The 16,593-nt window shown below is 39.9% G+C and overlaps 1 protein-coding gene across 1 annotated transcript in view; it reads right to left on the bottom strand.

Moving 5' to 3' along the window:
* Nucleotides 1–16,593, bottom strand: part of col13a1 (collagen, type XIII, alpha 1) — a 42,652-nt gene that overhangs the window by 11,391 nt on the left and 14,668 nt on the right. Inside the window, exons 9-21 of the mRNA XM_088013161.1 lie at nt 16,511–16,537; nt 16,375–16,401; nt 15,601–15,627; nt 14,775–14,837; nt 12,707–12,817; nt 10,277–10,363; nt 10,175–10,192; nt 10,050–10,085; nt 9,863–9,919; nt 9,761–9,784; nt 9,098–9,151; nt 817–870; nt 669–722 (exon numbers count right to left, since the gene is read on the bottom strand). Coding sequence (XP_087869287.1) covers nt 669–722; nt 817–870; nt 9,098–9,151; nt 9,761–9,784; nt 9,863–9,919; nt 10,050–10,085; nt 10,175–10,192; nt 10,277–10,363; nt 12,707–12,817; nt 14,775–14,837; nt 15,601–15,627; nt 16,375–16,401; nt 16,511–16,537 — 639 coding nt within the window. The remainder of the gene's footprint in view (nt 1–668; nt 723–816; nt 871–9,097; nt 9,152–9,760; nt 9,785–9,862; nt 9,920–10,049; nt 10,086–10,174; nt 10,193–10,276; nt 10,364–12,706; nt 12,818–14,774; nt 14,838–15,600; nt 15,628–16,374; nt 16,402–16,510; nt 16,538–16,593) is intronic.

The following is a 16,593-nucleotide window of genomic DNA, read 5'->3' as shown; positions in this document are numbered from 1 at the left end:
CTGGTCCTGTAGTTGGTGACGTGCTGGATTCCCACCCAAACCTGCCTGCTGTTGTTATTGCCCTGGGGCTCCATGCTCCATCTGACGGTTGCTCCATGCCAAGCTGCAGAGGACCTTGTCCCCACACCTGAAAACAATGTTAGCAGCCACTGGACTACGCGAGTCATCCATGCCTTTTTGTTTGTGAGGACCTGGGTACTGTGACATTGTCAGTGCAGGTCTTGATGTAACACAGAACACTGTCAGTGAATAACTCCAGGTCTGTATGTTCAAAAATGTCCCAGTTTGTTCTTCCAAATCAATTCTGCAGCTGCAGAGAGGCATCATCAGCCCAGATTGTGATGGTTCTCGTGGTGATACCTTTTTATTTTAGTTTTCAGAGAATAATTACTATACTGTCATGTAGTAACTATAAAAGAACTGTGTTCAGAATGGAACATGATTGTATTTTCAAAGTGGAAAATCTCAGTTCAAATATTTTACTGTGTAAGAATACTGTGTCACTTAAATCCTTATGTGTAAAGGCAGATTACATAATAGTTTTGGTGATGTAGGATAACTCCCTGCTCACACAGACACAACTTTCAGTAATAATGCCAGCAGTTTGAAAATGTGTTGTTTTCCATAATGCTGGATAAAAAATATGTAAAACGGAGCGTCCGACTCACAGGGATGCCTTGAAGGCCAGTTGGTCCTAGCAAGCCTGCATTTCCCTTTTCACCCTGTTGCCATGTGGAAAAAATATAAAATGCATCAACAATGTAACACTTTTATTATGCTTTCAAGTGGACAATGAACAATAAAAATGTTAGTTACTCTATCTCCCTTTGGTCCTGGAGGCCCTGGTATACCTGCTGGTCCTGTGGGGCCCTGTTAGCACAAAAAACAAAGAAAAATCACCTGAGGGCATGCATAACAGAAAAGAAGCACAAATATTTCTAAATGTGTTTAAATGTTAAACTAGTGATTTTTTTTGCTGGATATTGCTCATTCATTCATCAATCCATCCATTTTCTAACACCCTTGTCCCTTAGTGGGGTCAGGAGGGTCCCTGCTGCCTATCTCCAGCGAACGTTTCGGGCGAGAGGCGGGGTACACCCTGGACAGGTCGCCAGTCTGTCGCAGGGCGGGCATTACTCAATTTTACAAAATAATTTTTTGGATTGATTATTTTTTTCCTGAGTCCAATTAACGTAAAAACTTTAAAAAAAACAAAAAAAAAACAGTATAAAGGGCCAGGACTGTACCTTTATTGGTACTGACAATAATGGCGTGGTAATGACATTCAGCATTACTGCGCCATTGCAGTGTGCTGTTTTTCAGTCATCATAATGTGTGTGTAGTATTTAACTGTTCTTAAATGGTCCCATATCTATTAAAACTGCTGAGGGACTGCAGCACCAATGGGCAGCAGCTTCATGTTAGTGATGGCTTTAGTGTTTCTCAAACTTTTTCAGGCTGAGGAACACGTAACCCATTTAACAAACAGTCACGGATCATCTAACCTGGTCCATGACTGCCCCTGTGATAACACATCTTAATATATAATGCAAGCTGAAATGAAAATATTAGTCTATTAACTCACTTATTGATGTTTTCTTTGTTTTCCTAATGAGAAGAGTGGCTCTGTTTGGTAAATGTGACTGGCCACGACAAAGCCTTGAACACGTCTACTTGGGCATTTTAAGTTATTTGCAGATTCTGAAAGTGTCTAAATGTCTAGACACTGCTACGCCCGGTGGTAGTGGCAGTCCACCAGTAGCCCGCTGTGTTTTTGCATTAAAAAATGTTAAAAGTTATAAAAAATGTGGAGGTTCATGAGCAGGCATTATAACTTGGAAATAATAGTGTGAAAAAACAAAAACAAACAAAAGAGATACTAAAGTCTCTGTGAACAAAATTGCCCTTCATCAGTGCACCAGACTGAAAACTTTTGTCATCCAGTTTTCAGTCTGGAAAAAGAGAGAGAGAGAGAGAGAGAGAGAGAGAGAGAGAGAGAGAGGGAGAGAGAGAGAGAAAGAGTGAGAGAGGTAAACAAATTATGAAAAAAGAAATTATTGAACTCTTTTTAATTTATCATGCAATTAATTAATTTAATGCTTGTAAAGTATTAAATTAATTAATTTAGTGCGCTTTCAAAATTTTCCACCATAGAGGTCCAGTTGTTTTCTTGGCTCTGGTTCTGGAGCCAGTTCTTACCCGATTCTGTAAAAGAACCAGTTTGCTGAGAGCAAAGCCAGTCACGTCATTATGTCGTCATGGACAGCCCAGGTTTCTTATTTGACATGATGGGGAGGTCAAAAGAAATCAGCCAAGAAACCAGGAAGAGAATTGTGCAACTGCACAAGTCTGATTCATCTTTGGGAACAATTCACCGATGCTTGAAAGAGCTGTGTTCATCTGTTGAAAAAATTATATGCAAGTATAGGCATGATGAGAATGTCCAACCATAATATTGCTCAGGAATGAGAGGGGCTCTGTGTTTCAGAGATGAATGTCTTTGGTCCAAAATGTGCAGATAGACTCTAGAACAAAAGCCAAATATCTCCTCTATATGCTGACTGAAGCAGGTAAGACAGTGTTGTTAACCACAGTCAAACTGTTCTGTACTGACATGAGCTGAAAGGCCACTTAGAGATGAAGAAACCTTTATTTCAAAAGAAACATAAAAAACCAGATTGCAGAAATATGTCAGCTGGTCTGATGAAACTACAGTGGAATTGTTTGGCCATAATGACTATCATTACATTTGGAGGAAGAATGGGGACCGTTGTAACATCCTAACTGTCAAGCATGGGGGTAGCAGCATCATGTTGTGATTATGCAGACATAAGTTCAATTTGTGCGTATTTAAGTTTTTAACTGCGACACACTGTTCCAATAAATATATTTCAATTTTGCTTTAACTTTATAAAACTTATTGTTTTTTAAAGTAAGGTTCAACATTTTGCACCACATTATTATGTATTACTGTACTAGATGGACACAGGTCTACCGAATCAAATCTGAAACTGCAGCAGAGGTCACAGAATGGATACTTAAACTGGTTCAACAAAGAATCTTGTTGAACCAACGGAAAGAGTTTAGCAACTCATATGCATTACCAGCGGTGCTTGATAGAAATTGCTTCTATGCATGTTCTAACAATGTATTTTACTTGTAAGCATAAAGAACATAGCTGAAAACTAATTCAACACATTTGGTTACAGATCAACACTGAGGTGTGAAAAATCCTGGGGGTAAAGAGGAGCATCTATGCCCCAGACCATCCCCAAGCCATATTTTGTTTTCAATTTATTCAACTTGATGAGGTTTGAGGAAATATCAATGGAGGAAGAAGTGGCTGTAGACTTTAACCGGGAAGAGAAAATACCAAAAGTTGTCCAAGGAAACCAAGAGGAAGTACAAGAAAGAACTAGGTCAAGACATCGGTCACAAGCACAGCCTCAAAGCTTTCAGGATGGGGACATTGGAGAAAAAAAAACAGAAGTCAGCAACGGAAAAGTGGAAAGATGGACCCAGATTTCCTTGGACCCTACACCATAAGTAAGATTGATGGGAAAAGTGTTGGCATTGTTGATAGCAGTGGGAAATCTATCAATAAGATCAAGATTGATCACCTTAGAAGGTACAAGGAGAAAACTCCCAGGATCCCATTGAAATTGATCAGACTTTGGGTGGCCACATCTGTTCATAACCCCTCATCATCTTCTGTCACCTCCGAGCTAACCACCTCTATCATCTCCAAAACAACCGACACCACCACCACAGCACTGCCCTCAGTCATGCCATCTGCAGTACCTCTTGCTGTAACCACAGCAAGTACCACAACAAAAACCTGTGGAACCACAGCAACACCACCTTCTGTTGAGTACAGCTTTTTGAGATGATTAAATAACTACTCAGATAAATCAATTCTGAGTGGTTGAGTTATCTGAGCAGTTATGCTAACAGATTTAAATGCTTTGCCTGGCCAACTAAAACCCACTTAATACTTTATTGTTATATGCCCCTTAAAATGGCCACCATTCCCAGGATACTTCAAACAAGCTTTGTTATCAGAGCAGTGAAGGCAACAGTCATACAACTAACAGCATGGCTGTAAACTCAATTTTTAAAACTGTATGTGAAACTTTTTTATTTTTATTATTGGTTAATTATAAAAGTAAGTACAAAGATTAGAAATGTTTAGACAGTGACACCATAGCACAGAGAAGAAATGCATCCTAATATGAAGCAAATGTTCAAGACCACAAACTCTACAATTGTAATTACTTCATTAAAAAACAAACAACAGGGAAGGAGGATACAAAAGTCTACTTACAGAAAATCGAAGAGAGCCTCTGTCTCCTTTGTCACCTTTTTGCCCTATCGCACCCTTTTCCCCTTTGATGCCAATACCTGGCTGTCCCTAAAAAAATACACAAATTTAAAAGTCCTTCAGATATTTGATGGATAAAATTAGAGGAAGGCTAAGGTTTACAGGATACTTCTTTGTTTAAATGGCTTTTAAAGAATATGGACTTGGAAATATATGTCTTTGCGGGATGAACATCCCAACATAAGGCATAGACTCTTTCGGATCCTCAGAATGTAGCTTGAATTATGTTTCAAGCTCCATACAGACAGTGTTTTCATAAAAGCTGCCAGTTTAGAAGCTTCAATGCGCCAGGTGTCGCTGATCATTTTGATGGATGAAAAAGAGCCAGGCATTATGCCACACATTATTCCCGTAGCCTTTGCCGGTGATGCAAAGGCTACAGTAAATTCCTTTGTATTTTTGAACATTTCAAACTGTCTGACAAACTCACGTGACTGTGTCTATTTAACGTGATGCGCAAAAAATGAGCCCAAAGAATTGACTAGTCTAAAACTTTATTAATTTTACTGTGTACAGTGTCAGGAAAGCCCTCGCTTACCACAGAACTACTGAGCAGGTGAGGACAGCTGGTTGAACCTCATACCCATCTTGGAATTAGTGATGTGAATCCAAAGACATCAAGACAGAATTAACATCGAGTAAGCGCTACTGCATTGTCATGACAGAGAAAGGGAAAGAGATGATTATATCTCTGGTCCCCTTCCCGCCCCAGAAGAACAGGCAGTTTCAGCAGACTTCTTAGACTGACCTGGCTGTCTTCCGTTTGCATTCTTCAAAGTGTAAACTTTGTGGAAAATTTTTATATTTTCTGGGGAAGAAGACATCTTCTGGGAACTGACGGCCTTCATCTAAACAATTCAGGTACCCGTATTCCCATGTGCTTCACCTTGGACTACAAGGTGAAGCACACAACCTCACCATCCATATCTGGTAACTGTCTTACCACATCAGAGCAGTCTGGTACTGATTGACATCTACATGGTCCTGGTATTCATTCTTCTTCTGACTGTTTTACACAAACCATCGGGCCAGGCCCATCTTTCCTCATTAACCAGTTAATTTCAGTTCGGATTACATACAGCGAGCAAACTATACATAACCGTATCCGTTCAGTATAAGATATGGTCTCGTGGTGTGGCCTTGAACATGTGTACAATGTTTGGTTTAACTGTTTCAAGTGGCTGAAAGTGGTCCTTTAGATGACCAGCACATCATGAAGTGGATGAAACTTGTCCAAGATGACATCCACCCTGGGCAGGAAGAGTCCTGTCCAAGGACAGTGGTGTCAAAGAGTCCAGCTTCACTCCCATAATGTCTTGCAGGTCAGTCTGTTCAATCTGTTGGCTGCCCCAGCACACACAAGTATTTTAAGGTTTTTGCAAAAATCGCAACACAAACTGCTCCGCGGCCCCCACTAACAACTTTCAAAATACCCTTTGCACTGACCTTACTTCACCAAAGAGACATGAAATTTAGTACAACTGTCGAACTTGTGCAGGCTGAAGGGGCATGTAGAGGTCTCAAAGTTTGACATCTCACCATGAAACACAAAAACTGTTACATTTCCTACACAAAGACTCACTGAGACACCAAACCTTCAGTGATTGATCATCATTGAGTGCCCTACAATACCCAATGGTCAAATGATGACACCACTTAAGCCGCCAACACTAAGAACAGGAAGTGTCATGTTTTACTGTGAATGGTCTCTATCTGACACCTTTGACCTAATCAACATGAAACTATGTCTATATACAGAAGACATTGTGGTGTAACTTGGTTTCCAACACTGACCAGATACAGTGGAGGAGGTGGGCATGGCAGCATGGCGAAGTGACCTGTGACGCCATTGCCATACGTTTGACTCTAAATTCCACAGATTTGAGCCGAGCTGCACCAAACACATTGGGATTGAGCCTTATCCACCCCCCAACAGGAATCAACAGCAATATTTGGTGGGCTTGGCCTACAGCATCCTCTATAATACTTTAAGTAATCAGCCCAAAGCCATGCTTTATCCCAGAATTATTAAACTTGGTATACATCTGTATAGTGGCCAACCCTCAAAATCTGACAGTTCACCATGAAACATCAAGATGCATTAACTTCTACATACAAGGTCACAGCTGTATCAGACTTTCTGTGTCTTATTACAAACCAGCCCTCATCACATTCACAGGGTCAACTGGTGACATCACCTTAGCCGTGTCCACTTCCAACAGGAAGTCGCATGTTTTTCTACTGGATGTCTTACTTTTACTCTTTAATTTATATAGGTTTAAACCTGTGCCAAGTGACAGAAAATCACATCATGATGAATTCGCTCAACACTGGCTGTGGCAGAACAGTGTGGATGTGGCAGAATGGTGAATTTCAATCCCTCGCTGCTTGTATACGGTTGCCTCTAAATCAAACATGAATCAATCAATTTGCACCAAACTGGTATGTGTTGGGAACTGGGGTTTTAGCTTTTGTGGGGAGTTCTTCTCTGTCTGCTGCCTTCTCTCAGACAACAGTTCAGTCAACTAGATGGAGCCAGGAGATTGTTCACCTGGAGGGTGTTAAGATTCCACTTACCTGCAAGCAATCTGCCTCATCAGCCTGGGTATAAGAGGAGTAGGTTGCCAACACTTCAACACCTGAGTGTTTGCCTGTTGTGGTACTCTCTGCCCCTCTGAGTTTTGTCTCTGTGTTTTTCCCAGATTGTTTCCAGTTGCATTTACCTGTTGATCTCATTGCAGGTTTACCTTTGTGGCACCTTGGATTTTACCCACTGTGTGGCCTGAGTCCTTCACCTTATGGTCTCCTTTTGTGGTGCCTTGGATGTTACCAATTGTGTTGCCCAAGTCCTTCATGTCCAAGACTGCAAGTTCCTAAGGAAGAATCTCTGGCCTCTCCTTCCACTACCTGTGCTGTTACCTGTCCGCCCGCCCTATAACCAACAACTTTTCCCATCTCAATGATCACGCTGCTCCATCAATCATCTAAATCCGGACCACTACGTGTTCTACCCACAAAGGTACAGAGCCCCAGTGATATCATCATTCATAGAGAGCTCGTAAATTTGACCACATCACACCTACTCTTTACGAGCTTCACTGGCTTCCTGTAACTTTTAGGATTCAGTATAAAATTGCACTTATCACTCATCACTGTCTATATGGAGCCTCACCGGATTATTTGAAGGACCTCCTTATTTCACATTCAACTTCTAGATTCTTACGATCCCAAGCCTATAATCTTCTCCACCTTCCTCGATCAAGGCTAAGGACTATGGGCGATCGGGCATTTGCTGTGGCTGCTCCTCGTCTATGGAACTCTCTTCCGGACTATTTGAGAGCCCCGCAATTATTGTCTGATTTTCAAACCAGCCTGAAAACGTTTCTTTTTAGACAAGCCTACTCCACTTTTAAATGACTGTCTTTTTTCGATTGTTGATTTTATTTGTTTTTTGTTGCACTGTGTAGCACTTTGAGATTTTTGTTAATGAAAAGTGTGTTATAAATTAAATTGATTATTATTATTACTATCATTCCCCCCTGGCAGATTCTCATCTACCAAATCAGTAAGTTTTACATTTATATATTTATTTTTCCACAAATCTGACTGCAATGTATCGGTACAATAACATAAAAAAGACATTTTTAGGTTTAACATAGTTTTCATCCCCACACTCATTCCCCTTACCATCCTCAACACTATCAGTCCCTTGCAATATTTAGGCTCCACATATTCTCCTAATCAATTGTAGTCCTCACTTGAAGGCCTATCAAGAGCAACTTAAGAAGTACAACCTGCTGCTTAGTCCATTTGATTCCAAGTGGCCACCTATCTTCCTTTGGTAGCCAAAGTATTCCCTTACAGCGGACTTTAGATGAGGTGAGGGGCAAGGGGTCATCATGCAGCAGCTACACATGACCGCTGGGATCCTACCTCCACTCTGACCAGTAAAAAGAAACGCTTACTCTGGAAGAATGGTATGAAAAATGTCTGTGGTTTGAAACAGCGACTTTTTCATATTATGGTATGCTTCAATACCAGTAACTGGCCCATCCTTGGTTGTTGTTAAAACCAGCAAAAACTGCTTAGAATAAAGCGGGGAAAAGCCAACAACTGAAAATGTGAGTGTTTATACAGTAATCATGCTTATTTTTTTTAACCAAGTATACCAATTAAACATTAATCTTGTTTGAACAAATTTCATCTTAGTTACAAACTTCTGTATGACAGCTAATATCTACCTTTAAAATTTTAATAAGCATTAACAAACAACTTTTAGTGCTTAGATCTAAAAATCTGCATTTTAATAGGCTTTAGCACAATTGCCAGTGCTAAGGCAGTAAATAGACAGGCCTGATTATTGTCATGAATTGTAGTGTTTGTGGTGAGGATGTATGCAACTGGACCTAGGTTGAAGTGGAAAGTGATGATTTTAATGGACAAAGTGAACAGAAATCCAGGTAAACAAAGAAGATAGGGAACTAAGACACCACTGGTAGCACTGGAACTAACACTAGACAATGAGACACGACTAACGACTAGGATCCGGCAGGGAGTGGGTGACACAGGTGAAGTTAAATACACAGGGAGGTAATCAGGGCAGGGAGATGACACAGAGACAAGATTAACTAGAAACAGACACACAAAATCTACATCCTCACAATTATAGGGTTAGAAAATCTTGTTTAAATGCCATTTTTAAAAAAAATCACCTACCTTTTCACCAGGTGTTCCAGGGGATCCTGGCGGTCCAGGTAATCCAGGAAGCCCCTATGATGATGTGGAATAATGTCAGAAAAACAACATAAATCCATTTGGTTTGTTGATTCTACTTCTGCTTGATGTTTTGGAGTTTTGCTAAGTGCCTCATCCCAACACTGTTTTTGCCTTTCAATATCATCTGCCCTTCAAGAGTCATCTTGAAAGTTTGATCTTACTATCTTACTGTTTGTTCTCTTCCTTGCTAATCCACTTGGGGCCTTTTCTTCTAAATGTTTGCATGTATAGAAATAGACTTGATAACACAAAAAAGCCTGTTCTTCAAAGCAACATGCAAACAGAATTGAAGAGCAAAGTGAGGAGAATCGCAGGTGCTATAAATTTAACTTGCCAATGCGACTAAAGTTAAAAGCATGGATGAGTTTCTCTAGATCTTGTAGAGAATGACAAGATCTCATGAATATAATGTATCTCTCAACCTTAGTGTTAGCCCCTCTGAGCTAGTCTGATCTTTAAAGCAGTCTGCTTTAGCGTTGCAGTTTTAGTTCATTTTAAGTCATGTTCAACATCTAGCATTCTTCATTGGCAGAACTGAATTCTTGGTTTGAGCAATCCTCCAACAACCCACCATATACTAAGGGATAAACTAAAGTCACTTACCATTAGGGGCATATTGCGAATGCTCTGCAAAGAAACACACTATTACTAAACCAATACACGTTCTCTTACAGGGATACAATACATACTGAAATAATGGAATACATTTTCAGTGTTCTGGAGTTCAATCTTTCCTGGCTGCCCCGTTGGACCTGATGGACCCTAAGAAACAGGACAAAAACATTTGGAACCTTTGTGGACACAGAGATAAAAGTTCTTTGATTAGCAATGAGAAATGAAATCCTAAATTTAAAAAATGTAGTATTTCAATTATGTAATATTAAAGACTTACTCTTGGGCCAGCAGGGCCTTTGGTACCTGCTTCCCCCTAATAGAAAATTGACCACTATAACATGTTTGCAAAGTAATTACCCTTATTCTTGTTTTTTTTAATGAGTGGTTTCAGTTTTGTCTTACCTTATTTCCTTTTTCGCCCTAAAAAATAAACTTCTTTAAGTCTTTGTTTTTTGTACAACTTTAATTGCTGAGCTAAAAGATAATCAATGATACTTATCTCACCTTGGGCCCCATTGGGCCAATTAGTCCTGGTGAACCTGGCTCTCCTTTACTCCCCTTAGCAAAAGAGCTTGGCTCTCCCTTTTCACCCTGGCACACATAGAAAACATGTATGTTTCTTTGGTAATCCATACTTCCAGGTGCTTCTGTTTGTGTGGGCAGTGTATTGAAATGCTTTGAGTATACTGGTTGGTTGCGGTGGTTCCTTTTTCTTGGAGTGAGGGAATTAAATGATATTACAAACTTTTTAGGGAATTTGTTGTTTTGTGGAATTATAATTTTAATCTTTTTCCGTCCTGCTTTGTATTTGGAATGACAAACCTTTAGAGGGACAGAAATCTTTAGACACCTTAGACCAGTGGTCCCCAACCCCCGGTCCGTGGACCGGTACCGGTCCGTGGACCAATTGGTACCGGGCCGCGAAAGAAATAATTAAATATTTCCGTTTTATGTATTATTTGAGTCTGGAGGATCTTTTATTTTGAAAATTCTTTAACCGGATTCTCTCAGTTACTTGCGCGCCAACATTTAGCCCACAAGCAGCAAAATGAGTAAGAAACGGATCAGATGTCTTTGGAAAGTTTCTTTGCAAAGGGGAAAATGCCCAGAGAAGAGACAGAAGAATGGATTTATCCCGGACCGGTAGGTGAGTCCCACATCAAGCCGCTCTGTGTAACATGCGGCGACCGGCTGCTAATGAGGCAATGAAGCTTCCAACTGCTTCGCCACGTAGAGAAAAGCAGGCTGTGGATATAAGCAACACTTCGGGTGTTATTGTCTCCCATCACCCCCAGATGGGACCATCTCGTTGCAGAGAAACAAGCTCAGAGCTCCCGTTAGTTATTATCGTGAGTTAAAATTTTCACGAAAGTAAAATGTTCATTTTTGTGGCGCATCTGTATCTTATTTTGAAGGGATATGTAAACGTTACCATAGCGACCAGAGTCAGAGAGTGTTTGGGCAGTGGTCGAGAGGAGATGAGTAGAGCTTGTGAGTCTTAAGTCTGGTTTATACGGCAAGATTTAAGGATTGTCGGCCGATTTTCCAAACCTCTGTGATCACAGAGCTGATAAAAGTACAACAGGTTCGATCGGTTCGTGTCTCCAGCCACAAGGCAGGAGCAACAAACCACACGAAACGATTCCACTCACAAACATCGCGATTCCAGAAGAAAATCCACAAAACCCCCAACATAGCATACGGGAATTTAGAATAACCAAACACGGATGACGATGTAGAAGCAATAGTGACAGTCTGTGGAGTCATTTTAAGAGATAAAAGACGTAATAAAAAGAAAAGGCGGTGGATAATAGACAGCGGGAGCAGCCGCTCTATTTGCCGCACTATGATTTGGAGGTGACTGTTTTTTCATAGTTAACATTTTTAACTGAATAAACATAAACATATATAATAATGACCTTTACATATAATAATAAACATTTTCACATATCTCCGATATCCACCGGACTCTCAGTTGCGTGATGTCAGCTGTTTGGGATTCCCCTCTGTTCTTACGTCACCACGCTTTCTGATTGGCTACCTGTCACATTCAGCAGGTTGTATTCTCGTTCCCAGTCAGGGTAAACCCCACAGGCTGCGATAAAAAGGCCAAGACAACCCAAATTGGGTATATGCAGTATTTAGAGGGAACACCAACATGCAGAACCTTATCTGACGGTTCACGATGACCCCCCCCGTTCCGCAGCAAAATTTTCCAAGTCTTGACCGGTCCGTGGTAATAAAAAGGTTGGGGACCACTGCCTTAGACAAAACCCAGACTGTTTTAGAGGTGTCCATTGTAATGGCATTCATTTGCACTTACCTGAATTAATCACCTGAAACATCAACTTGAATGTAAACCTCAATGGAGTTGGAGAAAAATCAGCTGACATCCAAATGGCTACCTGTAACGTCCAGTCAGCCCGAACTCTGTACTTCAAATCCACAGTACTCCTGACTTACCCCTAATTCATAGCAGCTGTTGTGCTGTTATTTACGGTTGCAGGGTTACAGACTTGCTATCGATTTTAAATATTTTGACATCGATAGCAATGCCAGGTTTCTTTTACCTGGCATAAATGGCGACAAATCAGAGGTGGATACATTGCAAGGATGTTTTAAAAAGCGTTGTGGACAATTGATTAACAGTATCTCACTCATCAATTCTCCGTAACTGGGTAGGTGACATGAAATTATGACCCAAAGTTAGCTACATTGAGAGACGATGGTGGCAATAGTAGTAGGAGTTTTCCCCGCAGTCAGTGTAAATCTTTGCTAAAATGTGTTCATTAAAAAGAGCAAGAGTACTACTTCCATGACAGATGTTTACATTTCTTTTCAACAAGGAACGATTAAAAACTAGACTTAACTAGGAATATTGTACAAAAAGTCAATTTTTTGTGGTTTTGTATTTCAAATAAAGCTGGGACTCACCGGTGGTCCGCTGGGACCATTAAGGCCAGGGGAACCAGGGGAACCAGGGGAACCAGGGGCACCAGGGAGGCCTGGTGGTCCTGGGGGTCCTTGTAATCCGGGTGCACCCTGCTGAAAGACTTTTGAGTTGCAATCAATTATGAAGACTAACAAAGCTATTAATAGACAACTCTTTACATTACTGCAAAGTTTACATTTGGTACATTATTTTTCTATTTCAGGGAAAGAGATGTACAAGTTTTAAAGCTTCTGCTAGAAGTGACAATATAGTTAATTTCAGCTAAAGTAATGAAAGCAAGTTCAAGTGATTTCCATTAAAAATATTAATGGAGAAGACAGTTAATGACTGCGACAGACTGGCGACCTGTCCAGGGTGACCCCGCCTCTCGCCCAAAACGTTTGCTGGAGATGGACACCAGTACCCCTCCTGAACCCACTAGGGACAAGGGTTTTAGAAAATGGATGGATGAATGGATGAACAGTTAATGATCAATTTTATTTATAAAACCCTTTAAACACCCAAAAAGGTTCCAGAAAGTCGATGATGGAAGATGCAGTGATGGAGTTCAGTTTGCAAATTTCTGACCACTTAGAATGAAGATAATCCACAACCAGCAGGTGGCGAGTAAGAGAAGGTACCCCATAATGTTCTCCACAGAGGTCAACCTGAATATGTTCCCAAGGTGAAGACAGCAAAGGAGTCAGAAGAAGAGGGACTGCAGCGGGCTGGACAGTTTTCCCGCTCAGAAGACAGAAAGTATGACACCAGCTCGTCATCAGTCTAATTGGGACAAACAAACTCTCTCAAGGCAGCACTGATCCAGGACCTGGACCCATTCTTAGTTGCTCTCTGAGTCTGATGATCCTCCATCCGTCATCTTCGTCACCGACATGGTTCTTGGCTTGACTCTTGACTTTCAGCTAAAATAGTACTGACTCAGCCAGAGCCATGTGACTGAAAAACCTAAAGTGTCTGGAGTGGGATGAGAGCTGTGCCCACATGGTTTGTGCAAAGCTTGCATGAAAGCTATGAGGTCTGTACAGTATTTATGGGGACAACAGCAGGACCATGGCGTGCACTAGAGCAGAGATATGAGAGCCCCCATGGGACAAAACTTGCAATTGCGCATAAATGTCTATATATATGCTCTCACACAAACACAACCAGGATTGTTGACTGTCTAACTGGCAGACCATATTTCGTGCGTCTGTGACACTGTGTGTCAGACAGTGTTGTCAACAACACAAGGGTTTCACAAGGGACTATCCTGTCTCCTTTCATCTTCACACTCTTTACAACCGACGTCAGCTATTGCACTGAGTCCTGTCATCTCCAGATGTTCAGATGTAGTTGGTTGTATCAGTGAGGGTGATGAGGTTAAATACAGGACTTATGTAGGCAACTTTGTCACATGATGTGAGCTGAACCACCTGCAGCTCAAAGTGACAAAGACCAAGGAACTGATGGTGGATCTGAGGAGGAGGACCAGGATGCCAGTGGCCCCTGTTATCATCCCGGGGCTCAGTGTGGATATTGTGGAGAATTATAAATATTTGAGACTTCACATTGACTATAAACTGGGCTGGATCAAGAACATTAGTGCTGCATACAGGAAGGGCCAAAGTCGCCTATGCGTTCTGAGACGGCTGAGTGACTGATGACAAATGATACCATGCGATACATTGGGCACGTATTTATTTTGTAGATGTTTTGAGTTAATTAGCTGATTAGTATGTGGTTCCACAAGTTTTCAATATTTAGCTTAGCCACAATAATCTTCTTTTCTGAGTTACTGAATTTTCTTAATGAATGAATAAAAAAGTAGTAATTTGTTTTGATGTAACAATTCATACCAAATCTTTGCTATGCAAAATTCTTTTTTATTAACATATAAAGTCTGCATGCCGGGTATTGAATAACAACAAATCTCTTTGGTTTGAACACGGCCAAAAATGTTAAAGCCAAAAGATTGTTAGGCAGAAGACAGAGGAGACAAAGTTTGTGGCATGTTGGTTAGTTGTACATAAGGCTTAAAGAAAAATAAATATTGTCTAGACAGATGTTTACCTGCAGGCGTTTTAAGATTAGATGGTTTATAGAAGGTGTGTTTCTCAGGGTCATGGGCAACACCTGTAAGAAGAAGTCATAAACAGACTTGACCACCATGCAAAAAGATTATTGGAAGGAAAAATCTAAGGTTCAAACAAGAATGAAAAGGAAAAGAATGAAACGGGAAGGAAAACAGACCACAAGAATGGAAATTAAAAGGGGGAGGGCATGACTGGAGTAAAGAACATAAAGCGGGAAAGGAAGCAAAAAAGCATGTGCAACAAATGTTTGCAACAATCTTAGGGATAGAAACAATAAAAATCTTTTTTTAATGTTCTTCCTTTGAAAGGATTACATTCTAGAGATCTGGAAAAGCCCAATCAGTGCAGCTGTAACAAATTCAGTACATGTACAGCATTAATTTCTCTATTCCTGGACTTTTTTTCCATGAATCTCATCACATAAAGCTTGAAAGATTTCCATTTTCAAGAGGAAGATCAAAACAATACTCCCTTCATATCTACATGTGCTTTTTTATTATTGTTATGTCTTTTAAGTATCTTTCATCTGTGTAACCATTTTGATGTGTGCTGCTGATTTTCTGCCTGTCTATATCACAATGGGGCTTTAAACCTGGTGAAGAAATTGAAAGGAACACATTTGAAATACACTCAACATGAATAACATCAATGTGAAAAGGAAGAGACTATTTAGGAAAACCCAAACCAATCAAATTGTTGTTTTCAATAGGTACTTATGACGTGTCAGCATGTTGTGAATATATATATATATATATATATATATATATATATATATATATATATATATATTAAGAAAATCTTACCCGGTGTGTTAAGTCTCCACATGTACCCTGGAGATTAAAAAAAAAAAAAAAAACATTCAGTAAACCTTCAAGTATCCATTTCAGCTGTGTTGTAAACATTACACCAACTGCACATGTTAAAGTCAGCACTTGTTTTGTATTTGGATGTCTAGAAAACTGTGTATCGAATTTGAAATGTAAACCAAACTTGACTGCTTTGTTTAATAACCAGGTTCAAATTGGATTAAATGTATTTATTGTTTGTATCTTTATTTTCTCTCTCACTGAAGGATAAGTTCTTTTTTGTGACATTGTTTCGCTTACTTATCTTCCACCGCTCCTTTGGAGGTTTGGATGCGTAAATTACCGGTGAAGCGTGACCTACCGTGGCCACCGGGGGGCCTCCAAGAGTAATTTCTTCTTTCTTGTTGCCCATGTAAAGAATGATTTCTACATGATCAAATATATATTATTGTAAAACAAATCACAACTTTATAATGAAATTGTGTGTTTTTGGTAATGTTACCACATAGAAATCATTACTATATATATATATATATATATATATATATATATATATATATATATATATATATATATATATATATATATATATATATATATATATATAAAATAAAATCAGTTCCACTAAGTGGCCGCTAAATTCAGACCTAGGATCTGGGTTTATACAATAGGACAAAGTTGTAATCTGTTTCCATACAGAAATACTTGTTGAAATACATCCACAGGTCGGCTGACTCGTGGTATTGTGATGCAAATGGAAGCATCACTCACCTTCTCCCCTTTGAGGCCCGGCTCCCCCTAGAAATAAATGAAAGGGAAAAGAAGTTTTCTTTTGATATATTTTGCAAAGATATCAGGTTTGCTATCTTATGAAAAAGAAAAAACAAAAAAATAATTGCAAACTCACCAGGTTTCCTTGAGGACCACGAGAACCCTAAAAGAAAAGAAAAGAAAAATCAACAAAACAGTTCCACTTTATCATTCCTTCAA

The sequence above is a fragment of the Poecilia mexicana genome, unplaced genomic scaffold, assembly GCF_051168715.1.
Source record: "Poecilia mexicana isolate PSO_F unplaced genomic scaffold, ASM5116871v1 scaffold_15, whole genome shotgun sequence".
NCBI lineage: Eukaryota > Metazoa > Chordata > Actinopteri > Cyprinodontiformes > Poeciliidae > Poecilia > Poecilia mexicana.
The sequence above is the reverse complement of the archived record's forward strand: the minus strand, read 5'-3'. Positions and strand labels throughout refer to the sequence as shown.